Source organism: Moschus berezovskii, chromosome 22 (genome assembly GCF_049115385.1).
Source record: "Moschus berezovskii isolate FMDL1 chromosome 22, NW_MosBer_1.0, whole genome shotgun sequence".
Taxonomy (NCBI): domain Eukaryota; kingdom Metazoa; phylum Chordata; class Mammalia; order Artiodactyla; family Moschidae; genus Moschus; species Moschus berezovskii.
This window is the reverse complement of record NC_142481.1, coordinates 7,167,291-7,194,579: the sequence shown is the minus strand read 5'-3', so window position 1 is coordinate 7,194,579 and position 27,289 is coordinate 7,167,291. Positions and strand designations below refer to the sequence as shown.

The 27,289-nt window shown below is 59.3% G+C and overlaps 1 protein-coding gene across 2 annotated transcripts in view; it reads right to left on the bottom strand.

The window, feature by feature from the left end:
- LRRC4B (leucine rich repeat containing 4B) overlaps positions 1-27,078 on the bottom strand; it is a 42,157-nt gene extending 15,079 nt beyond the window's left edge. The window contains exons 1-2 of one of the 2 annotated variants that reach the window (XM_055411407.2): positions 26,744-27,078; positions 9,296-9,627 (exon numbers count right to left, since the gene is read on the bottom strand). In XM_055411407.2, the coding sequence (XP_055267382.2) occupies positions 9,296-9,592 (297 nt within the window). In that variant the 5' untranslated portion in view covers positions 9,593-9,627; positions 26,744-27,078. Of the gene's footprint in view, positions 1-9,295; positions 9,628-11,684; positions 11,844-26,743 lie in introns of those variants that run through there. The other variant, XM_055411406.2, reaches the window with a different exon arrangement.
- Positions 27,079-27,289: the final 211 nt, after the last annotated feature.

Genomic DNA, 27,289 nt, shown 5'->3' with positions numbered 1-27,289 from the left:
TGGTTAAGAGCCTGCACTTCCAATGCAGGGGGCGTGGGTTCGATCCCTGGTCGGGGAACTAAGATCCCACATGCTGCTTGGCGTGGCCAAATGCCAATCAACAGAAATGCAAAGCGGAACTGGGGTATCTGCAATGGATAGAACGTGACCCAACAATACAGAAGGGAAAAGGGAGTGGCCACGGCCACAGGAAACCCCAGGGATGCGTCTCAGTGGGTGTGCAGAGCAGATGCAGCCAGACGTGCAGGAGGGTAGCTGCCCAGAGTGAGGAGTCTGGTGGAGGGTCCAGAGTTCTTTATGCTCCATTTCTTGTCCTGGTGGCGTTTACGTGGCCCTTCTCTTTTTTAAAAAAAGTTTAACTTTTGGCCGTGCCACACAGCATGTGGGATCTTCATTCCTCAGCCAGGGGTCGGACCCTCACCCCATGCAGTGGGGGCAAGGAGACTTTTTTTCCCACTTATCTATTTATTTTTGGCTGCACTGGCTCTTCATTACCACATGCGGGCTCTCTAGTTGCAGAGAGTGGTGGCTGCTCTCCGACGCAGGCACTTGGGCTTCTCTTTTTGGGACCACGGGCTCTAGGGCACTCGGGCCTCGGTAGTCGTGGCTCCAGGGCTGCAGAGCTCAGGCTCAATGGTTGTGGCGCACACGCTTAGTCGTCTGGAGGCACGCGGGATCTTCCCAGACCAGGGATCCAACCCATGTTCCCTGCATTGGTAGGCAGATTCTTTGCTACTGGACCACCAGGGAAGTCCCAGCCCTTCCCTTTCTGATGATCTTTTTGAGCTGGACATTCACGTCCACGTTCTTCTTGCGTGTGTGTTACATGTCAAAGTGAAAATAAGTCAGGAAGAGTCTTCCTGACTTCCAAGCCTTCCAGAATCCTGTCTTGACAGATGCGGAAACTAAGTGCCAGAGAGGGTGACAGGATGACCCAGGGTTCTGGAGGGCGCTTCCGAGGGAAGGAAGGAGGAAACGAGAGTCAGGATGGAAGCTGGGGAGGTTGAGTTAGGCATCCAGTCGTGGGAGTCTGGGCATGGCCCCTGAGGCCAGCTGTCCCTTCCTGCCCTGGTGACCCAGGTTGGGCAGCCCCACCAGCCTGCCCTTGCTGACCTCCAGAGAGGGTCCTTCTGCACCCGCTCTGCTCACCATTCCCTTCCTTTAAGAGTTCTGGCTGGGAAAAGTCCATCTAGTCAAAAACTCCCTGTGTTTCCTGATGCTGGTAAGACTCGACCGCCCAGAAAATCGCAAACTGGCGCGTAACTGCAAAGCCATTTCTGGTGCTCACCTTGGTCACGCACCACGGTGGGTTCTCTGCAATAGACTGACTTTCTTGAAACTGAAGCCTGGCTGGCCGGGCCTCGCTTTTCCGGGCCAGCTCCTGGGACCCGGGGCAAGCCATTGGGGTCACCGCGATTTGGGTGACCTTGGACGAGCAGGGGGACAAGCCACCTGCGCCCCTGCTCCCGTACCCATCAGATGGGCACACTCCCGCTGTTACAGGAACAAACAAGTCGAGGCAAATCTTCCACAACCTCTCTTTCTCCCTTCTCCAGGAAAGGTGAGCAAATCCCACTGTAGACTTTTTCCTTCAGCAAATCCCACTGTAGACTCTTTCCTTCGGCTCGTGTGACATTTTGTACTTATTTTTGTTTTTAACAGTTGTATTTATTTCGGGCTCTGCTGGGTCTTGGTTGCTGCGTGGATTGTTCTCCAGTTGCAGGGAGCGGGGGCTACTCTCTGGTTGCGGTGTTTGGGTTTCTCCTTGCGGTGACTTCTCTTGTCGCAGAGCACGGGCTCTAGGCAGAAGGGCTCAGGAGTTGCAGCTCCCGGGCTCCAGAGCACAGGCTCAGTAGCTGTGGCGCACGGGCTTAGTTGCTCCGAGGCGTGTGGGATCTTCCCGGGCCAGGGATCGAACCCGAGTCTCCTGAATGGGCAGGCGGATTCTCAACCACTGAGCCACCAGGAAAGCCCTGTACTTGCTATTTTTTAAGTTCATTTTTTCCCCGGATACAAAAAGTGTTAAATGCCCTCTCTGTAGAAAATTTAGAGAATGAAGAAGACATCAAGAAGAAATTAAAGGGATTCCCTGGCGATCCAGTGGTTAAGACTCAGTGCTTTTACAGTTGTGAGCCCAGGGCCGCTCCCTGTTTGGGGAGCTGAGCTCTCACAAGCTGCAGAGTGGCCCCCACCAAAAAACCAAACCAACAGGCACTGTTAATACATCTGGGTGGTCCCTGGATTTTGTTTTAATTTTCAATTAAATTTTAAAGACACATTGGACATACTACTCGCATCCTTTGAAAAGTTCAGTATGATCGTCTGAGCATTTCCCGGTGTCCTTCCATAGTCTTCAAAACTCCATTTTAAACTTTTATTAATTTATTTGGCTGCATTGGGTCTTCATTGTGGCACGAAGGATCTTTTGATGCAGCACACAGACTCTGCAGTGTGTCCTGGCTCTGGAGCGTGCAGGCTTTAGTAGTTGCAGTGCTTGGGTTTAGTTGCTCTACTGCCTATGGGATCTTAGTTCCCCGAACAGGGATTGAACCCACGTCCTCTGCCTTGCAAGGCGGATTCTTTACCGCTGGGCCACCGGGGAAGCCCCTGAAACTCCATTTTAAATCGGTGTGTGGATGTTCTGTGTTTAGGATGCTCAGCGATTCACTGAACTGATTTCCGATCACTGGGAGCCCAGGCTGCTTCTGTTGGGCCACCCAGCCTTCAGCACAACTCTGAGCGTCTCCTTAGGATGGAAGCGTATTTCCTAGTCACACATTGCCCACAGGACCTCATGGTGGGCCCCCAGAGGGACCAGGGCAGACCCCAGAAACCTGGGCTGGTCAGCATACTTTGTGAGGTCAAGAACATCATGTCCTCTAAATCCCCCTGGCGTGCATTCCGAAGACATGATCCCACTGCCGCCCCTAAGGGGCTCCTGAGGGAGGGCTTGTGGTGGGGGCAGTGTGAAGCTTCCTGGGGGCTGGGGAGATTGGGGGGGTGGCCCATCAAGGGAATCTGCAGCAGTTAAAGCAACTGAGTATACACACACAGACACACACACACACACACAGCGATGTGGAAGGCTCTTAATAACCCAGGCCTGGTGAAAACAGTGAGACAAAGGAAGCCGTCTATAACGCAGCTTCATTTACATAAATTAACAACGCGTGTACACAAAGCAACAATAAGCATTTTGCAAGAACACACACAAGCTGAAAGATCCAGAGTAAACACAGCGGATGGTTGGCTCCGGTGGGGGTGGGGAGGGGAGCAGAGAGGGGATGAGGCTGTGACTGAGGGAGGGGTCCCAGGGAGGACCCCCCCCCAGGGCTGGGAAGGGGTAAGCTGGCTGAGCTCTGCTCAAAGGCATGGCTTCTACCTGGAAGAGGATCCGGGGGAGCAGAGGTGTCCCTGAGCCGGCCAGGGTGGGCACGTGCCCATCCTGAGTGACACTGGGGCTGAGGGAAGGCAAGTCCCTAGGGCTTCGCCTAGAAAGCATCTCCGCAGGCCTGGCCCCCGTCCCTGCACAGGTGCTGCACTCCCGGTGTGGTTCTTGCCCTTGCTGGACCACAGGCCGGGGCTAGTGGGAACGGGTGACTGAACCTGAGGGCTGCCCCCAGTTCTCAGGGTCGGGGGCTGCAGGACTGGCTTGCTACAGCTCACAGACGGTCCCCTGGGGCTGGCCTTCTATCTTCAGACAAACACCTGCTGAGCGCCTAGTGTGTGCCAGGCTCTGATCTGGGTGCTGGGGAAGCAGAAGGGAGCCGGGGAAGTCCCTGCCCTCAGGGAGGTGACCATCTGGCTGGGAGCCCAGATGACAAGCAGGTGACCACGGACAAGAGGAGGGGGCTCTTGAGTCTCCCAACCCTGGCCACCTCTACCGGGCCAGGCCTCGGGTGTGTGCATGCGTGTTTGGGGAGGTCACAGCCTCCGACCTCACCATCCCATTCTAGGAATTTATCCCCAGGGCAGAATCCAGAATGGTTTCTGAAAGAACAAGCACTGAGGATGTTCACTGCAGTATTGTTTATATCAGTTAAAACACTGGAAATGAGAAGGGACGAGTTAATCAACCCGATGCCCACATATCAGAATCCAGTGTGGTGGTTAAAATACAAGTAGTAGACAGAGGAGCCTGGAGGGTTACAGTCCACGGGGTCGCAGGGTCGGACACGACCAGGCACACACAAATGTACAATAGACAAGTGTCAGAATCAGGGAGAAAGATGTTCATGGTTAAACTCCGAGGTGCCAGAAGTCAGTTGCAAACCTGTATGAAATGGGGTGATTCCATTTTTTCTTTTAAAAAATAAAAGCAAAATATCTCTTGAGAGACCTGAACCTGTCCTATGCACGGAGGTGTACGTGCTGAGTCTCTGAATGAAAAGATGCCGAGTGTTAATGGGAGTTACCTGTGGTTGTCAGAGGCTACACATGACTTTTGTCCCTGTGTTCTTACTTAGATATCTTTCCTAGTTTTCCTAAATTAATTTGTGTTTATTCTAGAATAAATAATCTAAAACCACATTTACACAGAAAAGAGCCAGGAAGGCTAAACAGTAGTTATTTATATCTAGGTGGTGGGACTAAGGGTGAGTTATTTCAGTTTTTAAAATCTGAATAATTAAAAAGTTATTCGTTAACTACGGTGACCTCACTTTTCCTGCTATCTGCCTGTGTCCACCAAGGGTGTACGATTCCATTAAACGTTTCAAACCATCTGCTTTTGTGGACTGGACATTCCCTGACCTCAGGGAACATGTGGTTTGGGGTGGGGGGGTCAGTGCTCTCCAGAGAAGGGGGTGCAAGAACCTCCAGGGGTGAAAAATGAAAGTTAGGATTTCAAGACATGCTTGCCATGCTTGGGGACTTCCCTGGTGGTCTAGTGGTCAAGACTCCAAGCTTCCACTGCAGGGGGTGTGGGATCCATCCCTGGTCAGGGAACTAACATCCCACATGACACATGGCTCAGCCAAAACATAAAAACAGACATGCCTGCCATCCTTTAATGGGCTTCTCGGGTGGCTCTATGGTAAAGAATCCACCTGCCAATGCAGAAGGTGAGCGTTCGATCCCTAGGTCGGGAAGATCCCTTGGAGAAGGAAATGGCAACCCACTCCAGTATTCTTGCCTGGAGAATCCCATGCACAGAGGAGCCTGGCAGGCTACAGTCCACGCTAGGGTCACAAAAGAGTTGGACACGACTGAGCACGCACGCACACCATCATTTAACAGTAGCCATTTTTGTGTAAGCTTTATACTATATGCAATCCATGGATGCTGTAGACCTTTGCATGACTTTTGTAATAAATTCATATATGTATAATCTGACAGGGGTGTGGGTTACATGGTTTGGTGGCCAGTGGCCTGGGACAGGGGGTGACAGACACATGAGCAGGCAAGTCCAACCAAGGGGTCCACTCAGACCTACAGAGTCATCCTCTCTCCCTCTTTTCCTGGATCCACTTGGCTGAAGAATTCACTGGTCTCCACTTTTCAAACAGACCCAGGATCTGTCTGCTTCTCTCTACCTCCACCGCAACTAGTCCAGGAGTGTGCCGGGCCACCAACCTGTCTCTCCTGAGTTCTGCACAGGCCTGCCTGCCGTCACTCTTGCCTCTGGGGTCCCACACCTTGGCCAGAGAGAGACCCAAGTCAGGGCCCATACGGCCTCTGCTCAGAGCCTCCCCTGGCTCCTGTCTCCGGCAGAGAAGAGCCAAGCACTCACCATGGCCACGCGATCCCTTTGTCCCATCTCTGTCCTCACCTCGTGCCCTCTCCTTGTGGCTCACTCCGCTCTGGCCACGCCAGTCTCCTGACTGTTCCTCCCACACACCAGGCAGGCTCCACCCCAGGGCCTTTGCACCTGCTGCTCCCTGCCCAGAAGGCCCCCACAAGGCTCCCACTGTCCCCTCCTCCAAATACGTGCTCAAGGAACTCCCTGCCGGTTCAGCGGTTAGGACACCACGCTTCCACTGGAGGGGGCTCAGGTTCCATCCCTGGTCAGAGAACTAAGATCGCACAAGCCCTACAGCTCAGCCAAACAAAACAACCGAAAACAAACATTTGCTCAAATGTCACCTTCTCCAGGAGGCCGCTCTGACCCTTGTGCTTATAGAGCTGCAGCCACCACCCCCTCACCCGCATCCAGCCTCCTTCCCCACAGCCCTTAACATCTTTAACACAAAGCACATTTCCTCCTGGGCTTCCCAGGTGGCGCTAGTGGTAAAGAACCCGCCTGCCAATGAGGGAGATGTAAGAGATGTGGGTTTGATTCCTGGGTCGGGAAGATCCCCTGGAGGAGGGCTTGGCAACCCACTCCAGTATTTGTGCCCGGAGAATCCCATGGACAGAGGAGCCTGGCAGGCTGCAGTCCGTGCCCTCACAAAGAGTCGGACCCGCCCAAAGCGACTTCGCACGCACGCACACTTCCTTTTAGACAGAGGCCTGGAACGCAGGCGCTGGGAGGGCGCACCTGGGTGTCGGATTTGCTCACTGATGTGTCCCAAGTACCTACACTACAGCCTCCCTCGTGGAAGACGACCAGGCGATAGAGAATGACGGAAGCGTTAAGGGGGAAGGCCAGGGGTGTTGGGGGGCTGTGGATTCAGAGGGAAGGCTCGCCTGGGGGACATCAGGACCCAAAGAGAGGCACGTTCAGGTGAGGGGTTGGTCTGGGCAGCCTCTCAGGGTTGGGAGAGTGACTGGTTGTCGCAGAAGAGCCTGGACTCTTTCCAGAGACCAGGGGGTTTTGGAGGGTTTTAGGCAGAGGGCTCTAAGACTGTGGCCACCTGATGCGGAGAGCCGACTCACTGGAAAAGACCCTGATGCTGGGAAAGACTGAAGGCAGGAGGAGAAGGGGACAACAGAGGATGAGATGGTTGGACGGCATCACCGCCTCCATGGACATGAGTTTGCACAAGCTCCGGGAGTTGGTGATGAACAAAGAGACCTGGCGTGCTGCAGTCCATGGGGTCACAGAGAGTCGGACACAACTGAGCAACTGAATAACAGCCAGGCAGAGGGCACCGCCAGGCCTGTGTGGAGGCCCCTGGGAGGATGGGCTGGGTGTACGGAGTTAGCGGCTGGCAGGGCTCAGGCACTGATGCTGCTCGGTCATTGTCCTAGGTCAGTGCCCTGAGCGGGGTGGGGGCAGGGGCACCTGGGTGGGGACATGCTCTCAGCAGCTGTTGGAGGGGTGGAATTTTTCATCAAGCTCCCCACAGCTGTGTGCTCCCACCATGGGGAGGCTGTTGTGGTGTGGACTCGGCAGCTCCATCGCAGACAGGATCCCTGACATGCTCACCTCCCCACTTCGGGCTCCCAGTTCCCAGCTTCCTCAGCCTGCCATCAGTCGACCGTGCCTTCCTTCCCTTCTGGAGTGGAAGCCGCCCAGGGAGAGGGAAGGGCCTGGCAGCATCAGCGTGCCAGCACAGGGATGCTGGAGGACAGGGCGGGGGGGCAGGGGGAAGAAGGGCGAGAATGGAGGGCCCGCTTGAGGGAGACCTGGACAGAGCGGTGGCATCGAAGCTGGACTCCAAGATCAGGAGCAGGAAAGGGAGCCTCTTGGAGGAGGCGGCCTGGAGCCCAGGGGGACACAGTCCTGCGGGAGCGGGGCAGGGCGACGGGCCGACTCTGGCTTCGGGGTTTCTATCCCCACGGCCACCCAGGAAGCGACAGCCTGGCATTTGGCATTTCCCTTGACACTTACCACCCTACCCAACGCACCAAGAGGTCCCCTCTCTGCCCCCACACATGGGACCCCAGCCCTCAGGCTGTCCAAGACAGTCAGATGGCGGGAGGGCCCCTGAACCCCTCCCCTTCCTGGGGTTAGGCCTGGAGGTGCAGTGGGGAGCGGATGTTTAGCTCAGACCCCCTCTTCTCTCGTGGCTCTATGGGCTGGGATAGGAGAGGCCTGCATGGGGACAGCATATTGACCAAAGGCCTTTGAAAGAGAGGGTCTCCGACTGCCCGAGTGGTCCAGGGGTTAAGACTCTGTGCACCCAACGTGGGGGGCGCGGGGTTGATCCCTGGTTGGGGAAGGTCCTGCCTGCCCTGCCGCAGGGCACAGCCAAAAACAAACCAACCAACCCCAGCAGTTCTCAGGGCTTCCATGGTGTTCCAGGGGTTAAGACTTTGCCTTCCAACACAGAAGGTATAGTTTGTTCCATGGGTGAGGAGATCCCCCATGCCTCATGGCCAAAAAAAAAAAAGAAAACACCCACACAACCCCTCCTCCGCGGTGGTTTTCAACCAAAGGGGATTCCCTCCGTCCCCAGGGGATGTCTGACATCTGGAGACATGCTTGGGACTGGGGAGGTGGGATGCTACTGGCTTCTGGTGCTCAGGGACGCCACTCCACAGTCTACAGCCCACAGGACGCACCCCCCCCAACCAAGGATGATCTCCCCCAACCAAGGACAGCTCCCAAACAAGGATGACTCTCCAACCAAAGATGATCCCACCAACCAAGGATGATCCTCCCCAACCAAGGATGATCCCCCAACCAAGGATGACCCCCCAACCAAGGATGATCCCCCAACCAAGGATGATCCCCCCAACCAAGGATGACCCCCCCAACCAAGGATGATCCCCCAACCAAGGATGATCCCCCAACCAAGGATGATCCAGCCCCAGAGTCAACAGAGCAGAGGAGGAGACACCTGCTTCAAAATGGCACAGCTGTGCCCCCAAAGCATCATGGGCTGCCCATCTTAACCACAATAATAATCGGATGGCACCTGCCCCATTCCAGCACAAGCCAGCACCTGGAAGCGCTCGGCTCTCCTAAAGACTCTGTGGGGACGGGAGCCCCAAACCACAAGCGAATGAGCGCTACCCATGCCAGAGCAAGTCTACACCCTTGACAAGTATGAAGTCCAGCAGCCCTCGCACCTGCCCTGCGGGCAGAGCTCTTATCATCCCCATTTTCCAGATAGAGAAACTGAGGCCCAGCGTCATGTGCCCAATGCCCCAGGCGGCGGGCACGGCAGTGCAGATGGCACGGGGGCCTCAGGGAAGGGTCACCCCCAGCACGACCTGTGGCTCCTGCGCTGTGGGAGGCAGGCAGGTGGTCCTGCTGCCGTCCAGACACAGGGAGGAGCCTCAAGCTGAGAAAACTCGAGACACAGCCTCGGCTCAAGGGACGAGGATGTACACGGCGTCTGAGAAGTGCCCAGGGGACGGAAGGACTGGCACGAACAGCTGGTGGCTCAGGGAGGAGGGACTGGCCGCCCGGCCACACCTGCGCCCCTACCCCAGGGCCCCCACGACGGCGGCCAGCCCGGCTCACCTGGATGCCGTTCTCCTGCAGGTTCAGGTATCGCGTGTTGACAGGGATGCTGGCCGGGACTTCGGCCAGCTCTCTCCTGGTGCAGATCACCCGACTGGCCTGGTTGCTGCAGGAGCAGGCCGCGGGGCAGGAGGTGGCTGGTGGGGCGCCCCCTCCAGCAGCGGATGTCAGGGCCACGCCGCCCCCGCCGGCCCCCAAGGGCGGGGAGAAGAGCCAGAGGAACAGCAGGGCCCCATGGGGCCAGGACATCCTACCGGGCGGCAGTGGGGGGCACAGGGAGCCGCGGGCGCGCGCCATCCTCAATGTTCATGCTCCGCCTGGGCGCCGGGGGGCTGTGGGAGGAGGGGAGAGAAGAAGAGGCTCACTGAGGGAAGGGACCTCCCCCTCCAGAAGCCCAGCTCCTCCCCTGAGTCCAGACAGCTCTCTGCTGCCGCTGCCACCCAAGGCTCAGGACCCAAGGGGGCGAGGCCACCCCAGGTCCCAGGTGATGAGGGCCCAACAGGCCGAGGGAGGCAGACAGCGAGGGCTGGCCCTCAGCTCACCATCTCCGTGGTGGGAAGACTTTATGCCCATTTCCCAGAACAGAAAACTGAGTCTAGGGGGAGAGGATGTGCCGACAGGTGCAGACAGCAGCCAGGTTAAAAACTTGCTTCCTTGTGTGCTTTCACAAAGGGACATTGATAGGTGGAGATGGAGTGACAGACAGATGAGACACAAGTGACAGACAAAAGGTGGTGAGCCAAGCCGAGAAAGTCAGAGCTAGGATCTGGCGCCCGACTCGGCATCCACCCAAGTCCTCTCGCCACCTGCACGCGCCTCCGGCCCCCTGGACACCCCCTCACCCCACTTCTCCCTCCAGGGAGTGCTTGCAGAGGCCAGGTTTCCCAAGGACCCGGATACTCCACCCACCATCACACACGGGGCTCCTGTCTCCCTTGCGCCTCCTGGCAGCAGCTGGAAAGACTGAAGTTAGACTCAAAGGGGGACCTTGAAGGAGAAGGTGAGGTGCCAGACAAGGCAAGTGGGGAAGTGCCGGGTGTGGGCAGGTGAGGCTGGGAGGACGCCTGCGGGGAGGCAGGGGACTGGCGGCAATGACAGGGGAGGAGGTGGCCCAGGGTGGCAGGCGCTGGAGGCCACGATGGCAGCTGGTGGGTCTGTGCCAGTGGCTGCCGCAGGATGTGGCCGAGCCGCTTCTGGGGTAGGGGCTGGGTGACTGGGGGCTCCCACCCAGAGCTCTGGGAGGGAAGGGGGCGGCGTGGGGTCAGGCCCTCCCACCCCGTCTCCATAGGAGGAGAGACGGAGAGGGAGATGGGCTAGTCATGACGGTCGCAGTGAAAACAACAACAATAACTTGGGAATTGTGAGTCAGCCCCTTCTTGCGCCAGACTCTGCACACGCTTGTTTAAGCTCCCGGGGAGCCTCGGGAGGAAGCTGTGAGGATACCCAATTGACGGATGAGGCCGCCGAGGAGCCTGGGGCTGGCTGGGTAGCGGCAGAAGGGGACTGTGGTCTTGGGTTTATCCCTGGGGCGCCCTGCCCTCCCTTCCAAGCAGCATCTCCATCCCAAGCGCACACATGCGCCCACGCCCGCGAGCTCTGCTTCAACACGGCTGACCCGAGAGTTTCCCACGCGTGCGGAGGCCGGGGGACCGGGGATGGGGGGCCGGTGCGGTCTGCACAAACGCGCGCACCCTCATTGGTGACGGGGCGCGCCCTCGCGCTCCCAGACCCGCGGACCCGGGGCGGCTCGCCCCCGCACTCCGTGGCACGCACGCGCACACGCTCCCGCCCGCGGTTTCCAACATCATTGTAAATCGGATCAAAAAAAAGCAGGCATGTGCGTGTGTCCGTGTGCCTGCGCGCGTGTGAGGGGAAGAGCAACAGCTGACAAGAGACACACAGACACAGAGATGGGGTGGGGTGGGGTGGGGGAGGGCCGGTCCCGGGTCTACACCCCAGAATCATCTTTCTGCCCGGAGGGCGAGGCGGCTGCGGGCGCCTCTCTCTGTGCGCCCTGCGAGGGCGGTGGGGTCCTCGCGTCCCTCCTGCTCGGTCCTCACCCTGCGCCCGCCGTGCCCCCCGCCCCGCCCCACCGAGCCTAGAGGCCGCGCAGCCAGAGGGGGCCAGGATTCGAGGCCAGGGAACCCCCAGATCGCGATGCCCCTCGGGCGGTGGGAGCCCGGTAGTGCCCACCCCAGGTCCAGACCGCCGCTGGGTCTCCCCCCACCCCGCCGCCTCGGTGCCCGTCTCGCCCGCTGCCCGCCCGCAGCCACCCCCACCCGCCGCTGCGGCGCCTGGGCCTCCCTCCCCTCCTTCCTCGCCCTCCGCCATCTCTCCGTCCTTGTCTCCCGCCCAACCCCCGGCCCGCGATACAGCGAGCGACACTCACCCCAGTGGCTCGGCTTCCGCTGGGCCTCTCCCTGCGCCCCAGGCCCCCCCTCCGCATGCCTCCGGCCGCCGGGGGCTCTGCCTCCCCAGTCCTCCAGGGTTTCCCGTCGAGGTGGGGGGGGCGCAGGGGCTTCTTGGGTCTCCCCGCGCCCCCCCCCCGCCTCGCCTGTCGCCCTTCCCACCCCCCCCCGAGGCCCGTCTAGGCCACTGCAGCAACCGTCTCCACCTCCCCTCCCGGCTCGCCTCCTCCGGCCGCCTCCCGTCTCCCCCGGGGACCCCGGCCGCCTGCTCTCTCCCTGACCCCTGCCTCCTCCAGTCCCCCGTCCAGCTCTTCAGGGCCCCCACCCCCCTCCTCAGGCGCCCCCCTCGCTGTCTCGCTGCCCGTGGGACCACCGGGCCCCCGTCTCCTTCCCCTCCATCTCCTCCTCACTCTCGCTGCGCCCCCATCTCCCGCTCCTAGGTCGGTCGGGGAGCGCGTCTCGGTCAGATTCTCTGTCCGTCGGTCGGTCCGTCCGTCTCGGTCTCCCTCGGCCGGGCTCGTCTCTCTCCCTCGCTTTCTCCGCGATTACAATTTCTAGTCACACGGCAGTGCAGAGCCAAGCTGTGCGCCTCGGCTCCCTCCCCCACCCCACCTTCTTCCCCGCTTCCTGCGCGGGGCGGGCGCCTCCCCTCCCTCCTCCTCGCCCGCCCCCCACCCCCCACCCTTTCCTTGCGCCGGAGGCCTCCCCCTCCCCCGCTAATCAAAGGCTCTGTTATCTAATTAACCCATTGGTTCTGGGCAGCCGGGGAAGGTCGAGGGAAGCGGGGGAGGAAGGTTGAAGGCTGGGCTGCCCAGGGAAGCGGGGTAAGGGGGACTCTGGACCGTGCCAAGCCTGGCCTCGTGGTCCAGACAACCTCACGGGCTGCAAAACCAGGCCGGGCGGGCGCTGGCCGCCCCCCTCCACCGCCGGCCACACCACCCCCTCCCGCACCTGCCCCCCAGCGTGCAGACAACCTAGCTAGGGCTCCTCTGCAGGCAGGCGCTCCCCTCAGCACCCCAGAAGCTCCCCCAAGCGCTCCCCCACCACATGGGCACAGACCTCCACCCCAATATACCGGAGAACACGGGCCCACGTCACCCCAGCCCTTCAGCCCGAGGGCCAACTCCTGCTCATACCACAAAGAAACCCACACCCAGATGCGGTCCCCCCCCCCCCCCCCCCGCCCCGCTGGACTCAGCTGTCTCCTGCTGTCTGCCTCTTGATACACGTCTGCAAAATGGGCAGGGCAGCCTCTTCCGTTCACTCTAGTCACCCATCAGTTGATGAATCCATCCCTCCAGCAGATTTTTTCCCCATGTCCCTACTATGTGCAGACGCCCCGAGAGATGCTGACAAACGCTACCCGCACCCTCCAGGCCCCAACATCAAGCAGCAGTAGCAGAAAACGAGAGATCAAGCACCAGGGGGTCTGGGTTTGCGTCCTGGACCTGCTGTCAGTTTGCCGTGTGACCTCGGGCCAGCGACTTCATTTCTCTGAGCTGCAGAAAAACGCGGTGAGACAGGGATAATAATAGTATCTATTTCACGGGGCCACTGGGGGACTGACTGGCTTAGGAGATGGCTCTCTTTTGACAGTAGATGCAGATCTGACCACTTCTTATCCCCACCACCATCTCCCCTGGGTGATCAGAGGTGCCTCACTCACTGGTCTCCCCTCTTTGACTCTTGCCCTCCCTCCCAGACTATTCCCACAGGTGGCCTGGGGGGTCCTGCCCCTCCTCTGCTCAGCGGCCCTCACACTCTGTCGGGGGGAGGTGTGTGTGTGTGTATGTAACCTGACCACCGAGGTTAAGCAGACCCTCTGCTGCTCCCCTGCTCACTCAACCACTTTGGGACACACTAACTTCTTGCTGCTTCCGGATCTGGGCACACATTCCTGCCTCAGGGCCTTTGCACATGCTCTTCCCACTGCCTGGACCCTCAGGCGTCCCATCCTCCTTAAGGTCTTTGCCCAGAGGTTGCTTTTTCAGTGAGGCCAGCTTGAACACCTTGCATTGCACAGCACCCCCACCTCACACCAGAACATTCTTTGCTTTGTCTATGTTGCATTTGTTACCCTCTGACTGGGGCTTCCTGGGGCTTCCCTGGTGGCTCAGTGGTAAAGAATCTGCCTGCCATTGCAGGAGATGCAAGTTTGATCCCTGGAGGGGGTAAGATCCCCTGGAGGAGGGTGTGGCAACCCACTCCCAGTATTCTTGTCTGGAGAATCCCATGGACAGAGGAGCCTGGTGGACTACAGTCCATGGGGTCACAAAGAGTTGGACATGACTGCAGTGACTGAACAACGGTGATCTCTTAGAAGCCCATGAGTGTAGGCTCCTGAAGGGCAGGGACTGCGTCTGTTGTGTGCACTTTGGTTCCCGGCACTTATGATGGTGCCTGGCACAGGGTAGGTGCTCAGTGAACACCGAGTGGGGGCATCAGCAGGTCAGTTATTTGATTCATCATTTAGACGCCTTCCCTCCTATCGTCACCCAGAGACACCCTTCTCTGCACACTCAGCCCAGACAGCCCCCCGCCCCAGCTGCATAGCTCAGGCTCACCCCCTATGCGTCCTGGATCCCGACGTTCCCTCCCATTCCAGGAGGCCAGCCTGGTGGAGGCAGCACATCCATGTACCATGAACACAACCGCCTTCAGCTGGACATCCATGCCCATGCCGTGGTGCCACCTGGCTAATCGGCTCCCAGATATTCTACCTGAGGAACCCAGGGCAGCTGTGTGCACCCACCAAACGCAGGCCGATCTGAAGGGAGCCACACCTTCGATGCCACCTGTGTGGGCTACACCGCTGTGTGCGCCAAGGGGACACCTGGCCCCAGTTACATCCCTCCAACCCAGCTAACAGGAGCGCTGGCTAACCCTCTTCAGGGATGAGGTACTCGCCTGGCTCACACCATCTCCTTGAATAATGCACGAATGTCCGCCATGTATCTGGCCCAGCGAGCTCTCTATCTGTCGATCCCAGTGGCTCGTCACTAAGGTCAGGACCCCTCGGTGCAGCAGTTGCCCCAGCGACCCCCTCACAGCCCTTCCTCCAGCCTTGCCCACCAGGGCTCCCTCTGGCTTTCCCTGGGTCCTGCCGGCTCTCCAGCCCCTGCTTACCCTTCACCTCAACTTCTTGGGGTTTTCTTCGTTTCTCCCAGCCGCTTCCCCCAGGTTCCTGGGGCCAAACACCTCGCTCCCTTTAAAGACAGTTCTTCCCTGCATTTGTTCAAGACCTTCACACGCCAGCTCTGGTCAGTTGTCAGTATTTGAGGGACTGGGCTCCGTGCTGGCAGGTTGGCTGGGATTTACCATTGCTCTCCCATTGGCCCTCTGACAGGGGACTGCTCTTACCCCCATTTCACAGACAGGAAAGGTGAGGCAGAGAGACGCAAAGTCACCTGTTCAAGGCCAAAGACACAGCTGGGAAGGGGCTCCTCCCTGTCAGCCTCCCCAGAGCTGAGGGGCTCCAGACTTTCCAGTTTGTCATGATAGCAAGAACAATTCTCCTGGGGGGCCTGCTCAACTGTGACCTGCCTTCTGTGACCCCCTAGTGGCCAGGGTGCACCCGTGTTAGTACGGGGAGCTCCAGTGAGCTTTCACTATGGGCCCAGTGCCAACTGTGTGCTGCCGTCACCTGGTATGTGCTAAGTCACTCAGTCGTGTCCAGCTTTTTGCGACCCCATGGACTGTAGCCCGCCAGGCTCCTCTGTCCATGGGGACTCTCCAGGCAAGAATACTGGAGTGGGTTGCCATTTTCTCCTCCAGAGGATCTTCCCCACCCAGGGATCGAACCCGCGTCTCTTAATGTCTCCTTCATTGGCAGGCAGGTTCTTTACCCCTAGTGCCACCTGGGAGGCCACCTCCCCTGGAGCTGCTGGCTTCTCCCCGTGGCCCTGGGAGGAGGTCAGTGTCCTTGTGCCCATTTTCCAGATGGAGAAGCAGATCCTGAGGGCTGAAGGCACTGACTGGTGGTCATGGAGCCCGGATGCGGGACAGTTGGGATTGGAACCCAAGCCCCAGCCCTGGGCCAGGTCACCACGCTGCCTCTCTCACCCCAGCGCCCTGGAGGAGCCTCAATGATAGGCTCCTCCACCGCTATGTGGTGCAAGAGACAAAGCAGACACAGAGCTGCAAGAGGGCCCAGGGAGAAGAGGCGTGAGAAGCACCAGCTTCCATCTTCCCAAGCCCCAGTCCTGAGAGCTCTCAGGGCATTGCGCCTAAGAGGATTCCAGCAGGTGGCAGCTGGGAAATTCGGGGGCCCAGGAGAGGAGGGGCGAGGAGAAAAGGGAGGCAGGGAACATTCCTGTCGGGCGGACTCATTTTTTTTTTTTCTGGGGGAAGTTCAGAAGGTGAGAGAAAAGATAGGAAATTGACTGTCGTCGCAGCAAGAGGGATGGAGGTTAGATCTAAAGAAGAACTTCCCGACTGTGAGGGACTGGGTGGGGGGGTGGGGGAAGAGGAGTCTGGAGCCAGGAGGGTAGAGAGACATCAAAGCCGGGCAGAGAGGATCACTTCCCTTCTGGATGTCTGTCCTGCGGGGTGGGGGGAGCTGTTAAGGTGGGGAGGGGGAGGGTACCGGCAGCACAGCCTTCAGGGATGGATGAAACACATTCACAGGTGTGTCTCTCTGAGCCAGTCCGTGTCCTGAATGCTTTTCAAATAAAAGCACCCCCAAAGCCTCAGGAGTTGACAGTCGCCTAACTTTTGAGCTAGAACCACCCTGGAAATAGGGCGGCCCAAACCCCTCACGATTGCTGCTGTGGACAGTTTGGGCTCTCAGCTCAGGATCCGCCCAGGCTCCCCCCGGCAGGGATAGGCTAGGGAGGGGTGACTTGCTGGGTGAGGAAACCTATATTTTCCTGTCTTCCCCCAACAGCCCCCAGAGACGCACTGTCGGGGTCATTTATTTGATCTTTCATATATTTATTGAAGGGATATTTACAGAGGGGCTGCACCACACCGCCTCCTGAGGCTCCGCCCACATCCCAGGCTTGTTCCCTCCTCTGGGCCTTGGCTCCTGTTGTTGCCTCTGCCTGAAGCGGGCCTCCTTGGGTCTGCCTGTCTCCCTCTGTCTCCATTCCCGCCTCGGTTCCAATGCCACCTCCGGGAGGGTGTCTCGGCCCTCCGCCCGCATCCCACCCCTTACACTTCACTTCCTTCCCTTCACAGCCCTCATCGGCTGGCCCGACCTTATCTGATGGATCACGACTGGTCCTGCTGATTGCCTGTCTGCGCACTAGGAGGTGAGCTCCCCAGGCAGGGGGTTCCTCTGTCCAGCTGCATCCTGGATGCCTGTAACCCTCCGGGCGCCCACAGAGCTCCTCGACGCGAGCGAGCGCCGCCTACTGCCGGGTTCCCTGCCGGCTGCGGGGCCGCAGGGGCAGAGGAACCTGCCTTTGCTTTGGGGGATCTAGCAGTCCAGAGGGGAGACCCATAAGGGACTGAGTGAGAGCGAGAGCTCAGGGTCGAAGGCCCTGGAGCGTCTCCGAGGGGCGCCGCCCCCGGCCGGGAGGAGGTGATGGCAAAGCTGAAGGTGCAGGACCATCGCGAGGCTCGCGGGTGGAGACGGGCGCGTGGGGTGGAGGGACGCCCTGCGTACAAAGCCCTGGGGACCAGAGAGGCGGATGGGAGCCAGGGATCTGCAGAGTCCAGCTCCGTTACAAAGACGTCCTGCCTCCACTGCCGGTTGAGAGGCGGGGGTGTGGACGCTGGGGTTGCCAGGCTGTGACAGGGGAGGGTGGGGTCCACTCTGGGTTGGGAAGGTCCCCCTGAGTGGACTATTGAGAGAGACTGGAGGCCGGAGATGAGCTGGGTCCAAGGTCCAGGGGGAGAGGATGAGGCTGCGGCCGGGGGACCACAGGGATGGGGAAGAGGAGAAGGGAAAGATACCGCCAGTTTGCAACAGTGGCAGAAGCAGGCAAGGAGGCAGGAGGAGATGCCTCACTCTTCTGATCCATCGGGGGTCAAATTCTTAGAGCCAGGGAAGTGGAGAGGGCGGGGAAAGAGGTTGGAGAGGGGAGGAGAATGGCGAGGTGACTAGACACACCTCCCAACCCCAATCTTTACTTGTAGGTGGCAGGCCTGCCATGCTGCGGGAGGCACTGGTGGAGGGACCCTGGGCCTGGCTGCTCTGTGTCGCTGGCTGTGCTATCTTGGACCAGCTCCTCCCCTTCTCTGGGCTCCCATTTCCTCCTCTAACACAGGATGTCAGTGACAGTCAGAGCAGCTTGGAGCTGGAGCAAGGTGGCCCAGGAGGGCGTCTGGCCAGTAAGTGCCGGGCAAGGGTGAACTGGGACTTGAAGTCTGGCTGGTGCACGGGGAAAGATATGAACCCGCTCCGGTGCCAGGCTGCTGCCAGTTTTCTGCTGGGAACCATTCCTTGCACCTCTGTTTCCTCATCTGAGAAATGGGAATTGAAAACAGGCACCCTATGAAAGCTGAGCGCTGAAGAACTGATGCTTCTGACCTGTGGTGCTGGAGAAGACTCTTGAGAGTCCCTTGGACTGCAAGGAGATCCAACCAGTCCATCCCAAAGGAAAGCAGTCCTGAATATTCATCGGAAGGACTGATGCTGCAGCTGAAACTCCAATACTTTGGCCACCTGATGCGAAGAGCTGACTCATTGGAAAAGACCCTGATGCTGGGAAAGATTGAAGGCAGGGGGAGAAGGGGACGACAGAGGATGAGATGGTTGGATGGCATCACCAACTCAGTGGACATGAGTTTGGGTAATCTCTGGGAGTTGGTGAGGGACAGGGAGGCCTGGTGTGCTGTGGTTCATGGGGTCACAGAGTTGGACACGACTGAGCAACTGAACTGAACTGAACTGAACCCTATGACAGGGGCTTCCCAGGTGGCGCTATTGGTAAAGAACCTGCCTGCCAATGCAGAAGATGTAACAGACAGAGGTTCAGTCCCTCACGGGTGGGGGGTGGGGGGGGGTGGGGAATGCCCCCTGGAGGAGGGCATGGCAGCCCACTCCAGTATTCTTGCCTGGAGAATCCCCATGGACAGAGGAGTCTGGCGGGCTACCGTCCATAGGATCTCACAGAGTCGGACACGACAGAAGTGACTTAGCATGCAAGCATGCACCATATGAGAAAGGGCTGGGAGGGCAGGGGATGAGGAAAGAGCAGCAGCTGTTTGCCAGCCGGTGTGGGGCCAGTTCAGTATTTGAATGGGTCACTGTCCCCCGGCACCTTCTCTCTGCGCTGTTGGGTGTGGTCACCAGCACGTGTGGCTTCAAGCACTTGCCATGTGGTGAGTGCAACTGAGGAACTGCACTGTTGATTTACTTTAAATTTATCTAGAAAAAAATTTTTGGCTGCATCCTGTGGCATGTGGGATCTTAGTTCTTCAACCAAGGATCGAACCCATACCCTTGCAGTGGAAGGGCGGAGTCCTAACCACTGGATCACCAAGGAAGTCACACTTTAATCTAAATGTCGATGGCCACATGTGACTGTGGGCGCAGTGGCTCTTGTGTTGGGCGGCGTGGTACGGCCATCCCAGTGTCTCCCAGCTCAGCCTCAGTCTCACTTGGAACCAGTTCTAAGTCCCCAAGACTTGGGCTCCTACTCAGACACCTTGCCCAGCAGCCTCACAGCACTCTGGAAGGACTCTGAAGAAGATCAAAGCTGGAGAAACAAACTTAACTGAGAGCAGGGCACCCAAGCCAGGCTGGCTCCACCTGTCATACGAGGCCTCCTCCGTGCCAGGCTTCTGCTGAGGGATCCTTGGGCCCACTTCACAGAAGAACATACTGAGGCGCCGTGAGATTCCCAAGTCCTCAATGTACCCGTGACCTCCTGGTCCCGGGTAGGAGCCCAGAGAGGGAAGGAAGCCGAACCTCCAGGCCCCCTATACTCTGCGTGACTCTTGATGTTGGGGTGGGGAGGAGCTAACACCACTGTTGAATTGCATCTACCCAGAAGAGAACTAAGATCAAGCCTGGTATTGATGGCTTTCAAAACAGTGGCCACTGCCCAGGCTTCGCAGCGGTGCATGGGGGTGAGTTTGCAGGCGGGGAGGGCCCTGGTGTGAGCCAGCCTGCGTGTGACCTCCCTCCCCCTTGCTTCCCTTGCTATCCCCTGGAAGGGTGATGTGGCCCTCTGTTTTCCATCTCAGGGTGTGCAAAACTACTACATTTTTTAAAAAACAGGAGAGAGGGGAGAGGTGGCTCTACTAACAATGACCAGAAATTGAAAACTCCTTGAACAGGAGCACATTCCTTAGACATCGGTGCATCCAGATCCACCGGGGACTTTGTGAAAGTGTAGGTTCTGATGCGGTGGGTCCAAGACGAGGAGGAGATCCCACATCTCCCAGGGACACTGGTCCTGTGGCAAGTAGTCAAGGACCCCCTAAGCGTGCAGTCCACTCCCACATTCCATTTCCAGATGGGAGAGGAGCCCTCCCGCTGCCCCTGCCCTGTCTAAGGGTGTGCTGGGGGTGGGGGCCAGTGCACACCTGGGTTAGTACCTCGATTGTCACACTAGACATGGGGCCTTGGGAAGGGGACATCGCCTCCCGGGGCCCCAGTTTGCGCATCTGTAAGATGAGGAAAATAGCTTATGAAATGAGCTGTTTCATTAGAACTTAGGAAAATAGCTAATGATGAGGAAAACAGCTAATCAGCTTCCTTGGATGGTGGGGAGTCTGTGGTTCCCGTATCTGTGATGGTACCTGTGATGGGCTGAGCGCAGTGCCCGACACACAGAAAGGTCTCAATAAAGCTCTTCTGTGGCTGTAACTATCCTCCTCCTAGACAGCGCCACGCTGTCAGAGTGGGCAGAGCATGGCCGTCAGGGAGACTGGGGTCTACACTGACTTGCTGCTTTCTTGCCACGTTCGCCTCTGGCCCCCCAGGCGGGGACTCAGGACGACATGTCTAGTGCTGGGCACTTCAGTGGTAATGGTAACAACCATTGTTGTTGTAATTCAGTCGCTCAGTCATGTCCAACTCTTTGCGACCCCATGGACTGCAGCATGCCAGGCTTCCCTGTCCTTCACTATCTCTGGGAGTTTGCTCAGACTCATGTCCATTGAGTTAGTGATGCCATCCAACCATCTCACCCTCAGTCACCCCCTTCTCCTCCTGCCCTCAATCTTTCCCAGCTTCAGGGTCTTTTCCAGTATTATTATTAGTAAATAATAACCATTACTGTTTATTCTCACTGAGTCAGAAGAATAAATCTTTTTCTCATTGTGACTTCAACCCCTACCCCCCATATGTATATCCAGCATTTCTGAATGGATCAAAAATGTCCATTTATCACTGGGTGGGGGGGCCCACAGAATCACCTGAGGGGGCTTTGTGCCCTGCCCAGGCCCAGCTGGACACCCCCACCTAGGCAAGGGAAGTCATCTGTGACAATGGGCCCCAGGGGATAGGATACGTCTTATCCCCTCTAGGGTTTGAAGGGCATGAACAAGATTGGGAGGCCAGGAACCTGTGAGTTACCAGAACTCCAGTGTCTCCTTTGAAGTCTAACCTTCTGAATTGAATTATTAACAATCTCATTATCGTTATTATTAACAGTCCTAATTGCCACTCAGGGGGCCTGATGGGCCAGCACGTTGCCCTCTGTGGGTCTCAATCTCCCCCTCTGGAAAGCAGTGCCTCAGCTGGGACAGGCTATCCACAGGGTGGCCAGCGCCTGGGTTTGCCGCCCCGACCCTGCCATTTTCAGCTTGGTGACCTTGGGCACAGGACCTCATCTCTCCCAGCCCCAGTTTCCACTTTTGTCAAACTAGGGAGGATGATCATGCCTCCCTCCCAGGACTCCCGAGAGGAGATAACAGGATGAATCTGCGTGGAATGACCCACACAGAGCCTGGCCCAGGGTAAGTTCTAATGAATGTCATCTCTGATCACTATCTCCAGCCCTGTGTTTGAGGGTTCCGGACGAGCGGATGGCAGATCTCCACACTTACTGCCCGGGGTTGGCCCTCTAGGAGAGCTGGGGCTGCCGCTGCTTTCTGACCCTTGTCACAGAGTTTGAATGAGAGCTCTGGGGTGTAAGCTCAGCACTTTGGCAGGAGTGTGGGCTGAGGGGTTCAGGGGGACACAGCTGGAGACAGGAAGGGGATGGCCTGGGTCGCTGCACCAGCCCCACCTCACTCCCTCTCTCCTCCCCATCTGGGCTACACATAGGCTTCTGAAGTCCCCCTTCCACACACACAGACCAGGACCCAGCGTTCTCACTCTCTGCAGCTCTCTTGGGGACCCAGCTGTCCCCTGGGATGGACTCCCGCCTGCAAAGCCCCTACCAGTCCATCTCTCAGGTGTCAGATGCAGCCTGTCCCCTCCACCTGCCATGACAACAGTTGCACGTAGGTTTCCAGGCAACAAGGGGACATTCTGCCACTCTGTTAACTCTCCCGCCACCCCCTTCTCTGGCAGAGCCACCCCACTCTTAGGGACTGGGAAGGGAAGGGAAAGGGAGCTCTCCCTAGCAAAGAGGAGGGGGTTTCTAAAGTCAGAGATGAAGAGGCTTCCTACACCCTGCCAGAGAGGAAACACGGTCCTTCTCCCTTCATCCCGACAAGGGTGATGGCAGATCAACTGATGGTGGGGCTGAGCACGGTCATGGCACCAAGGGGACCTCATGTCACCCTGACTTCAAGATGAGACCAACCGAAGCCCCTCCTCCCCTGGAACCGAGCCCCACGTCCTCTGAGACCTGCACTGGCGCCAGGTGAGCTTTCGAGTGTGTGCGGCTCTTCCTTCACACACAGGGACGCCCACCCCGGCCTCTGGGCTGCAACCTGACCCACGGGGCACACGGGTGGGGTCCGGGGGCCCACCCTGGCTGTCAGCAAGCCAAGGACGGGCTGTAACATGGTGGCTTCATGCAGCGCTGGCTCTAGACACCTCAAGGGGCTGTGGCCATGGAGAGCTTGTGTGTGCTCTGCAGCCTGGTGGTCTTATGAGTCTTCCCTCCCTTGGTGTGGCAGGGAGGCAGGCCCTGGCTCCGAGGAGGCTCAGAGCTGGGGCAAAACTGCCCCAGAGAATGATGGAGCAAGAGGGACAGGCAGAGAGAGCTCCAATTCTGGAAGAACACCAACGGAAGAAGTGTAGACAGTGTGTGTGTGGGGTGGTGGTAAGAGCCACTTGGAGGAAGAGAAGAGAAAATAGCAGAGGTGGAAAACTCAGCTGACTATAGCACTGGGTAGGGAAGACAGATGGATGAAGCAGATTAGAAAAGAGAAGGGAGGGCTGGCCCTCAGGGCACCTGAGCACAGCCCATTGCTACCCAGAGGTGGGCGGTGGGGGAGAAATATTCAAAAGAAGCTGATAAGTTGGCTATTTTTTTGAGGTATAATTGAATATTATATTAGCTTTAAGTGTCTAGCACAATGGGCTTCCCAGGTGGCTCAGTGGTAAAGAATCCACCTGACAAGCAGGAGACACCGATTCGATCTCTGGGTCAGAAAGATCTCTTCGGGAAGGGAATGGCTACCCACCCCAGTATTCTTGCCTGGGATATCCCAGAGACAGAGGACCCTAGCAGTCTACAGTCCATGGTGTAGCAAGAGTCGAAGACGATTTAGCGACTGAACAACCACAACACAGCATAATAATTCATTATTTGCAAAATAAGCACCACAATGTCTAGTTACATGTCACCACATATAGTTAAACACTTTTCTCCTGATGAGAATGAGTTTTTTTTATGTGAAATCGCTAATTAAAAGAAAAATGTTGGCAACACATGAAGCACTCTGAAAGTATTGGAGGAACTGATTTGAAGTATTGGAGTATTGAAGACTCGTGGTCTTCAGGACACCAGCGTAACTGCTCAGGGTTGTGGGGAGGACGAGTGCATGGAAGAAACAGAAGGGTGCAGGAGGCCTCGCTGGAGAGAAATGGAAACAGAGGCGAAAGCAGAGGAGCCAGGACCCGAGGGCACTGGGCTGGGTGCGGGGACATGAAGGGTCAGCGGAGGGCAGGGACAGGACATGCAAGTGCGGAGATACGAGGCGGACGGTCCAGGCGACACCTTGGGACAGACGAGCAGCCAGGGAGGCCAAGGAGGGTGTGAAGGAGGGGGAGGGAGGGATAGAAAGCAGGCCCACCGCCCAGGGAGAGGAGACAGGTGAGCAGGAGGGCAGGGAGCGGAGGCGCAGGCACCGGAAGACGCTGAGAACCCCGCGGCTCCGCTTCCGCTTCCGCCAGGAGACCTGCCTCTCTCCCCGGGGCCTCGGCGCCCGTGTGCGTGCGCGGCTGGACGCTGGCTCCGTTTTCCAGAGATGCGTCAAGGCCCTCTAATACCTGAGGTCTTAATTCCGCCGAGCTGTCTGACTCGGGCACTCTCCTAACTTCGGGGTGGGCTGGAGGGCGATTGCTTGGGTCCCTTCAGCACGCACACACACACTCACACACAGACACACCGGCCCCTCGAGCTGGGCTCTGAGACGAGACCAGAAGCACCTGGGGTTGCACCTTCACAGCTCTGAGGCCACCGCCTCCGCGCCTGCACGTTTGTGTCTCCGTGAGTGTGAGGTCCCAGGGCCTCTCTCGGCCGCTTGTCTCTCCCTCCGGTCTTCCTCCCTGGCTCTGGGTACCGAAGCCGAGTGTTTAACTGGGTCTGTCTGATTCCACGTCTGAGTCTCTGGCTGCGAGTGAATGACGCTGAGTGTGTGTGCGTGCGCGTGCACACACGCACATGTGCCCCTCTGCTTACACACGCCTCTGTCTTTCTCACACTCTCCCTCTTGCCCTCCACGATGGCTCTCTCTCCGTGGCAGGCTGGACCCTGTCCCTCTTAGTCGCCCCCTGCACCTCTCTGGTGCTGGGGTGCCCCGGGTCTGTCCCCATGCTCCCGGAGTCTGTGGCTCCCTGTGTGTGAGGATGGTGTGTGTTCCCTTCTCTCCCCGACTCTCCTTTCTTTTGGAAAGTAGGTAACTCCGTGTATGCCTGGCTCTGCGGTGACGCGCCCTAATTGTGTGTGTGTGTTTGGGGGTCGGTCCCCCCCCCTCACTCTGGCTGCGCCTCTCGCTGTGTATTCTGCCTCCCTCCCTCCCCTGCCTCGTCTGAATCCCTCCCGCGCTGCTCTCTTTCCCTCTTTCCAGAGTGTGCTTTCCAACGCCCCGGTGCTAGGATCAGAGGAGACCCCAGGGAAGAAGGACGGTGGGGAGGGGGAAAGGAGGTGCTGGCGAGAAGGAGCAAGGAGACAGGAAGAGGGAAGGGGGCCGATCCTGGCCCAGGTCGGGGGTGGGGGGCGGGGAGTTTTTTAAGCGGGGAGAGGATGCTGCCCGCGGCCTGGACCAGGACGGAGCGACGAAGGCTACTCCCAGCTGCCGCTGGAGCCCGAGTTCCTGTCTGGCGGCTGCGCGGCCGGGACTCGGGATGTGAGGCGCATAGCAATGGGGCGCTGCGGAGGCTCGACTGCAGCTCCCAGCTGGGGAGGGGGTGGGGAGGGGGCCGAGGGGCGGCCCTGAGGCTCCCTCCCCCTCCCCCTTCCCAGCTGGGCTCTCCCCAGGGGATTTCCTCACCCTGAGAAAGTCTCTTCCAGAAAGCCGAGTCTGAGGCTGCAGGGAGCGGGGCGGGGAGAAGGGCCCGGGGCTCCGGAGGAGGTGGGGGTGGGGAGGGAGGGGGAAGATGGGAGTGCCCGGCAGACCGGTTAGGGGTGGGCGGGCGAGGGGGCATCCTGGGCCTCAGGACCCCAGGCCTGCGGAGAGAGTGGCTGGACCCCTGGCCTGAGAGAAGGAGGAGCCTGCGGCTGTGGGGGCTTGAAAACGTGGGCGGAACCCTGTACAGAGCCTGGGTCTCGGTCTCCCAGGACTGAAGGGGAGTCGGGAAAACCCGAGGGTCCGAGGAGAAGTTCCAGAGAGGAGGCCCCTAGGACCGGGGGACGGGGACTGGGGCAGCCCTCGAAGTGAGGAGGCGAGGATGGAGGCCCTGAGTGAAGAAAGGTCACAGAAGGGGGTCCCGGACAGAGCAGGACGGAGCCAAAGAGTCTGGGAGTGCTGGAGAGGAGCTCCAGACCCCCGCCCAGGTGAGGGTCCTAAACAGAGAGGGGAAGCGGTAGGGGTCCTGAGGGGAACGAGGTAGGGGCTGGGGGCTAGAGGAGAAAGATGCTAAAGTTGGGGTCTCCTGGAGAGGAGATGAAGGGGGTATATCGGGGAGAGAGTGAGAGACGGGGGGGGGATGGGGGGGATGAGAGGATCCTGAGGGGAAGGTGAGGAGCAGTTGGAAGGTCCTAGAAGAGCAGGTATGAGGGAGGGAAGGCCCGGGAGGGCAGCAAGTGGGGGAGGGGAGGGCCCCAAGCGGAGAAGGCTAAGGACGGCGGGGGGCAGGCAGTGGCCCCAGAGAGACACGTGCCTGGGGATGCAAGGCCCCACGAAGCAGAATGGGGTCAAGGAAGGGGGTCTTGGGAAGAGGGAGGGACCGGGGTTCGGCGGCCTCTCGCTCGGGGTTGGGGGACCCCGGAGGGAGAAGGGCTGCAGGTTGGGGAGGGGGTGTCTCACTCCCCAGTTACCCCTCCGTTTTTTCCCATTCTCACTTCCCAAACTCCCCGGTTCTCCCCGGTTGCCACGGCAACCGCTCCTGCCAGGCGCGGTCACCAAGGAAACCCCGTGCCCGCCTCTCCCCCCTCCCCATCACTGGAGTGTCCCCCCCAACCCCAAGCAGCAGCGGTGTGGAAGGTGGGAGGGGCAATCGGGGGCTAGAACTCGGACTCCCGACCCGGAGAGGGGGCCCAAACCCACATCCAGCGAGGCCCCCCTCCCCGCAAGCTTCCATCCTCAGCCCCACAGCTGGATACGCAGCGACCGCTAGACGTGCATTTCCACCCCCCATCCCTCGGCGGCGACCCCCCAACACAGAACCAAGAACCCCCACCCGACCGCCTCTCCCACCGGCTTCTGCTCTCCAGCAGGCCCCGCCCACTGTCCTCTGCCGCCCCCCCATCCCGGAGGAGGCCTGAGACCACGGTCCCCTAATTAGAGGACGCCCCCCACCCCACCCCCAGCCCCCCGCGGTCCCTCCTCCCGCCCCCGCCCGGGCCCTTCGGCGGCTACTCACGGCGAGGAAAGGGGCTCCTTCCGGGGGGCAGCATGCCCGGCCCGCGGGGGGAGGACCCCCCCAGTGAGGCACCGGGATCCGGGGTGCGAGGCCCGCTGCGGGGAGGCGCGGGGGGCGGGGCTGCGGCCGGGCCCGGGGCTCTGCGCTCTGCGCCCCCTCCCCGGCTCTCGGATGGGGAGGGGGCTTCCGCAGCGGCCGCGGTGGGGTTCGGCGCGGGGTGGGGGCCGCTCTGCCTCCTCGCCCGCCCGGCCCGGCGCCCTGGTCCGCCGGGCCGCCTTCCTCCCTGCCTTCCTTTCTTCGCTTCTTTCTTTCCTCGCTTCCTTCCTTCCAGCCTTCCTGCCTGCCTCCCTCCCTCCTCGGGCCGCCGGCGCCGCTCTCCCCCCACCCCACCCCCCCCAGGCCCCGGCCCCGGCCCCGGCCCCCGCCTCGGACGGTGCGGCAGCGACCGGGAGCAGCCGAGAGCGGCAGAGACGGGAGCGGAATACTGATGACGGAGGGGGAGCGGGAGGGAGGGGAGGGAGGGCGCCGGGAGGGGGGAGGCTGCCC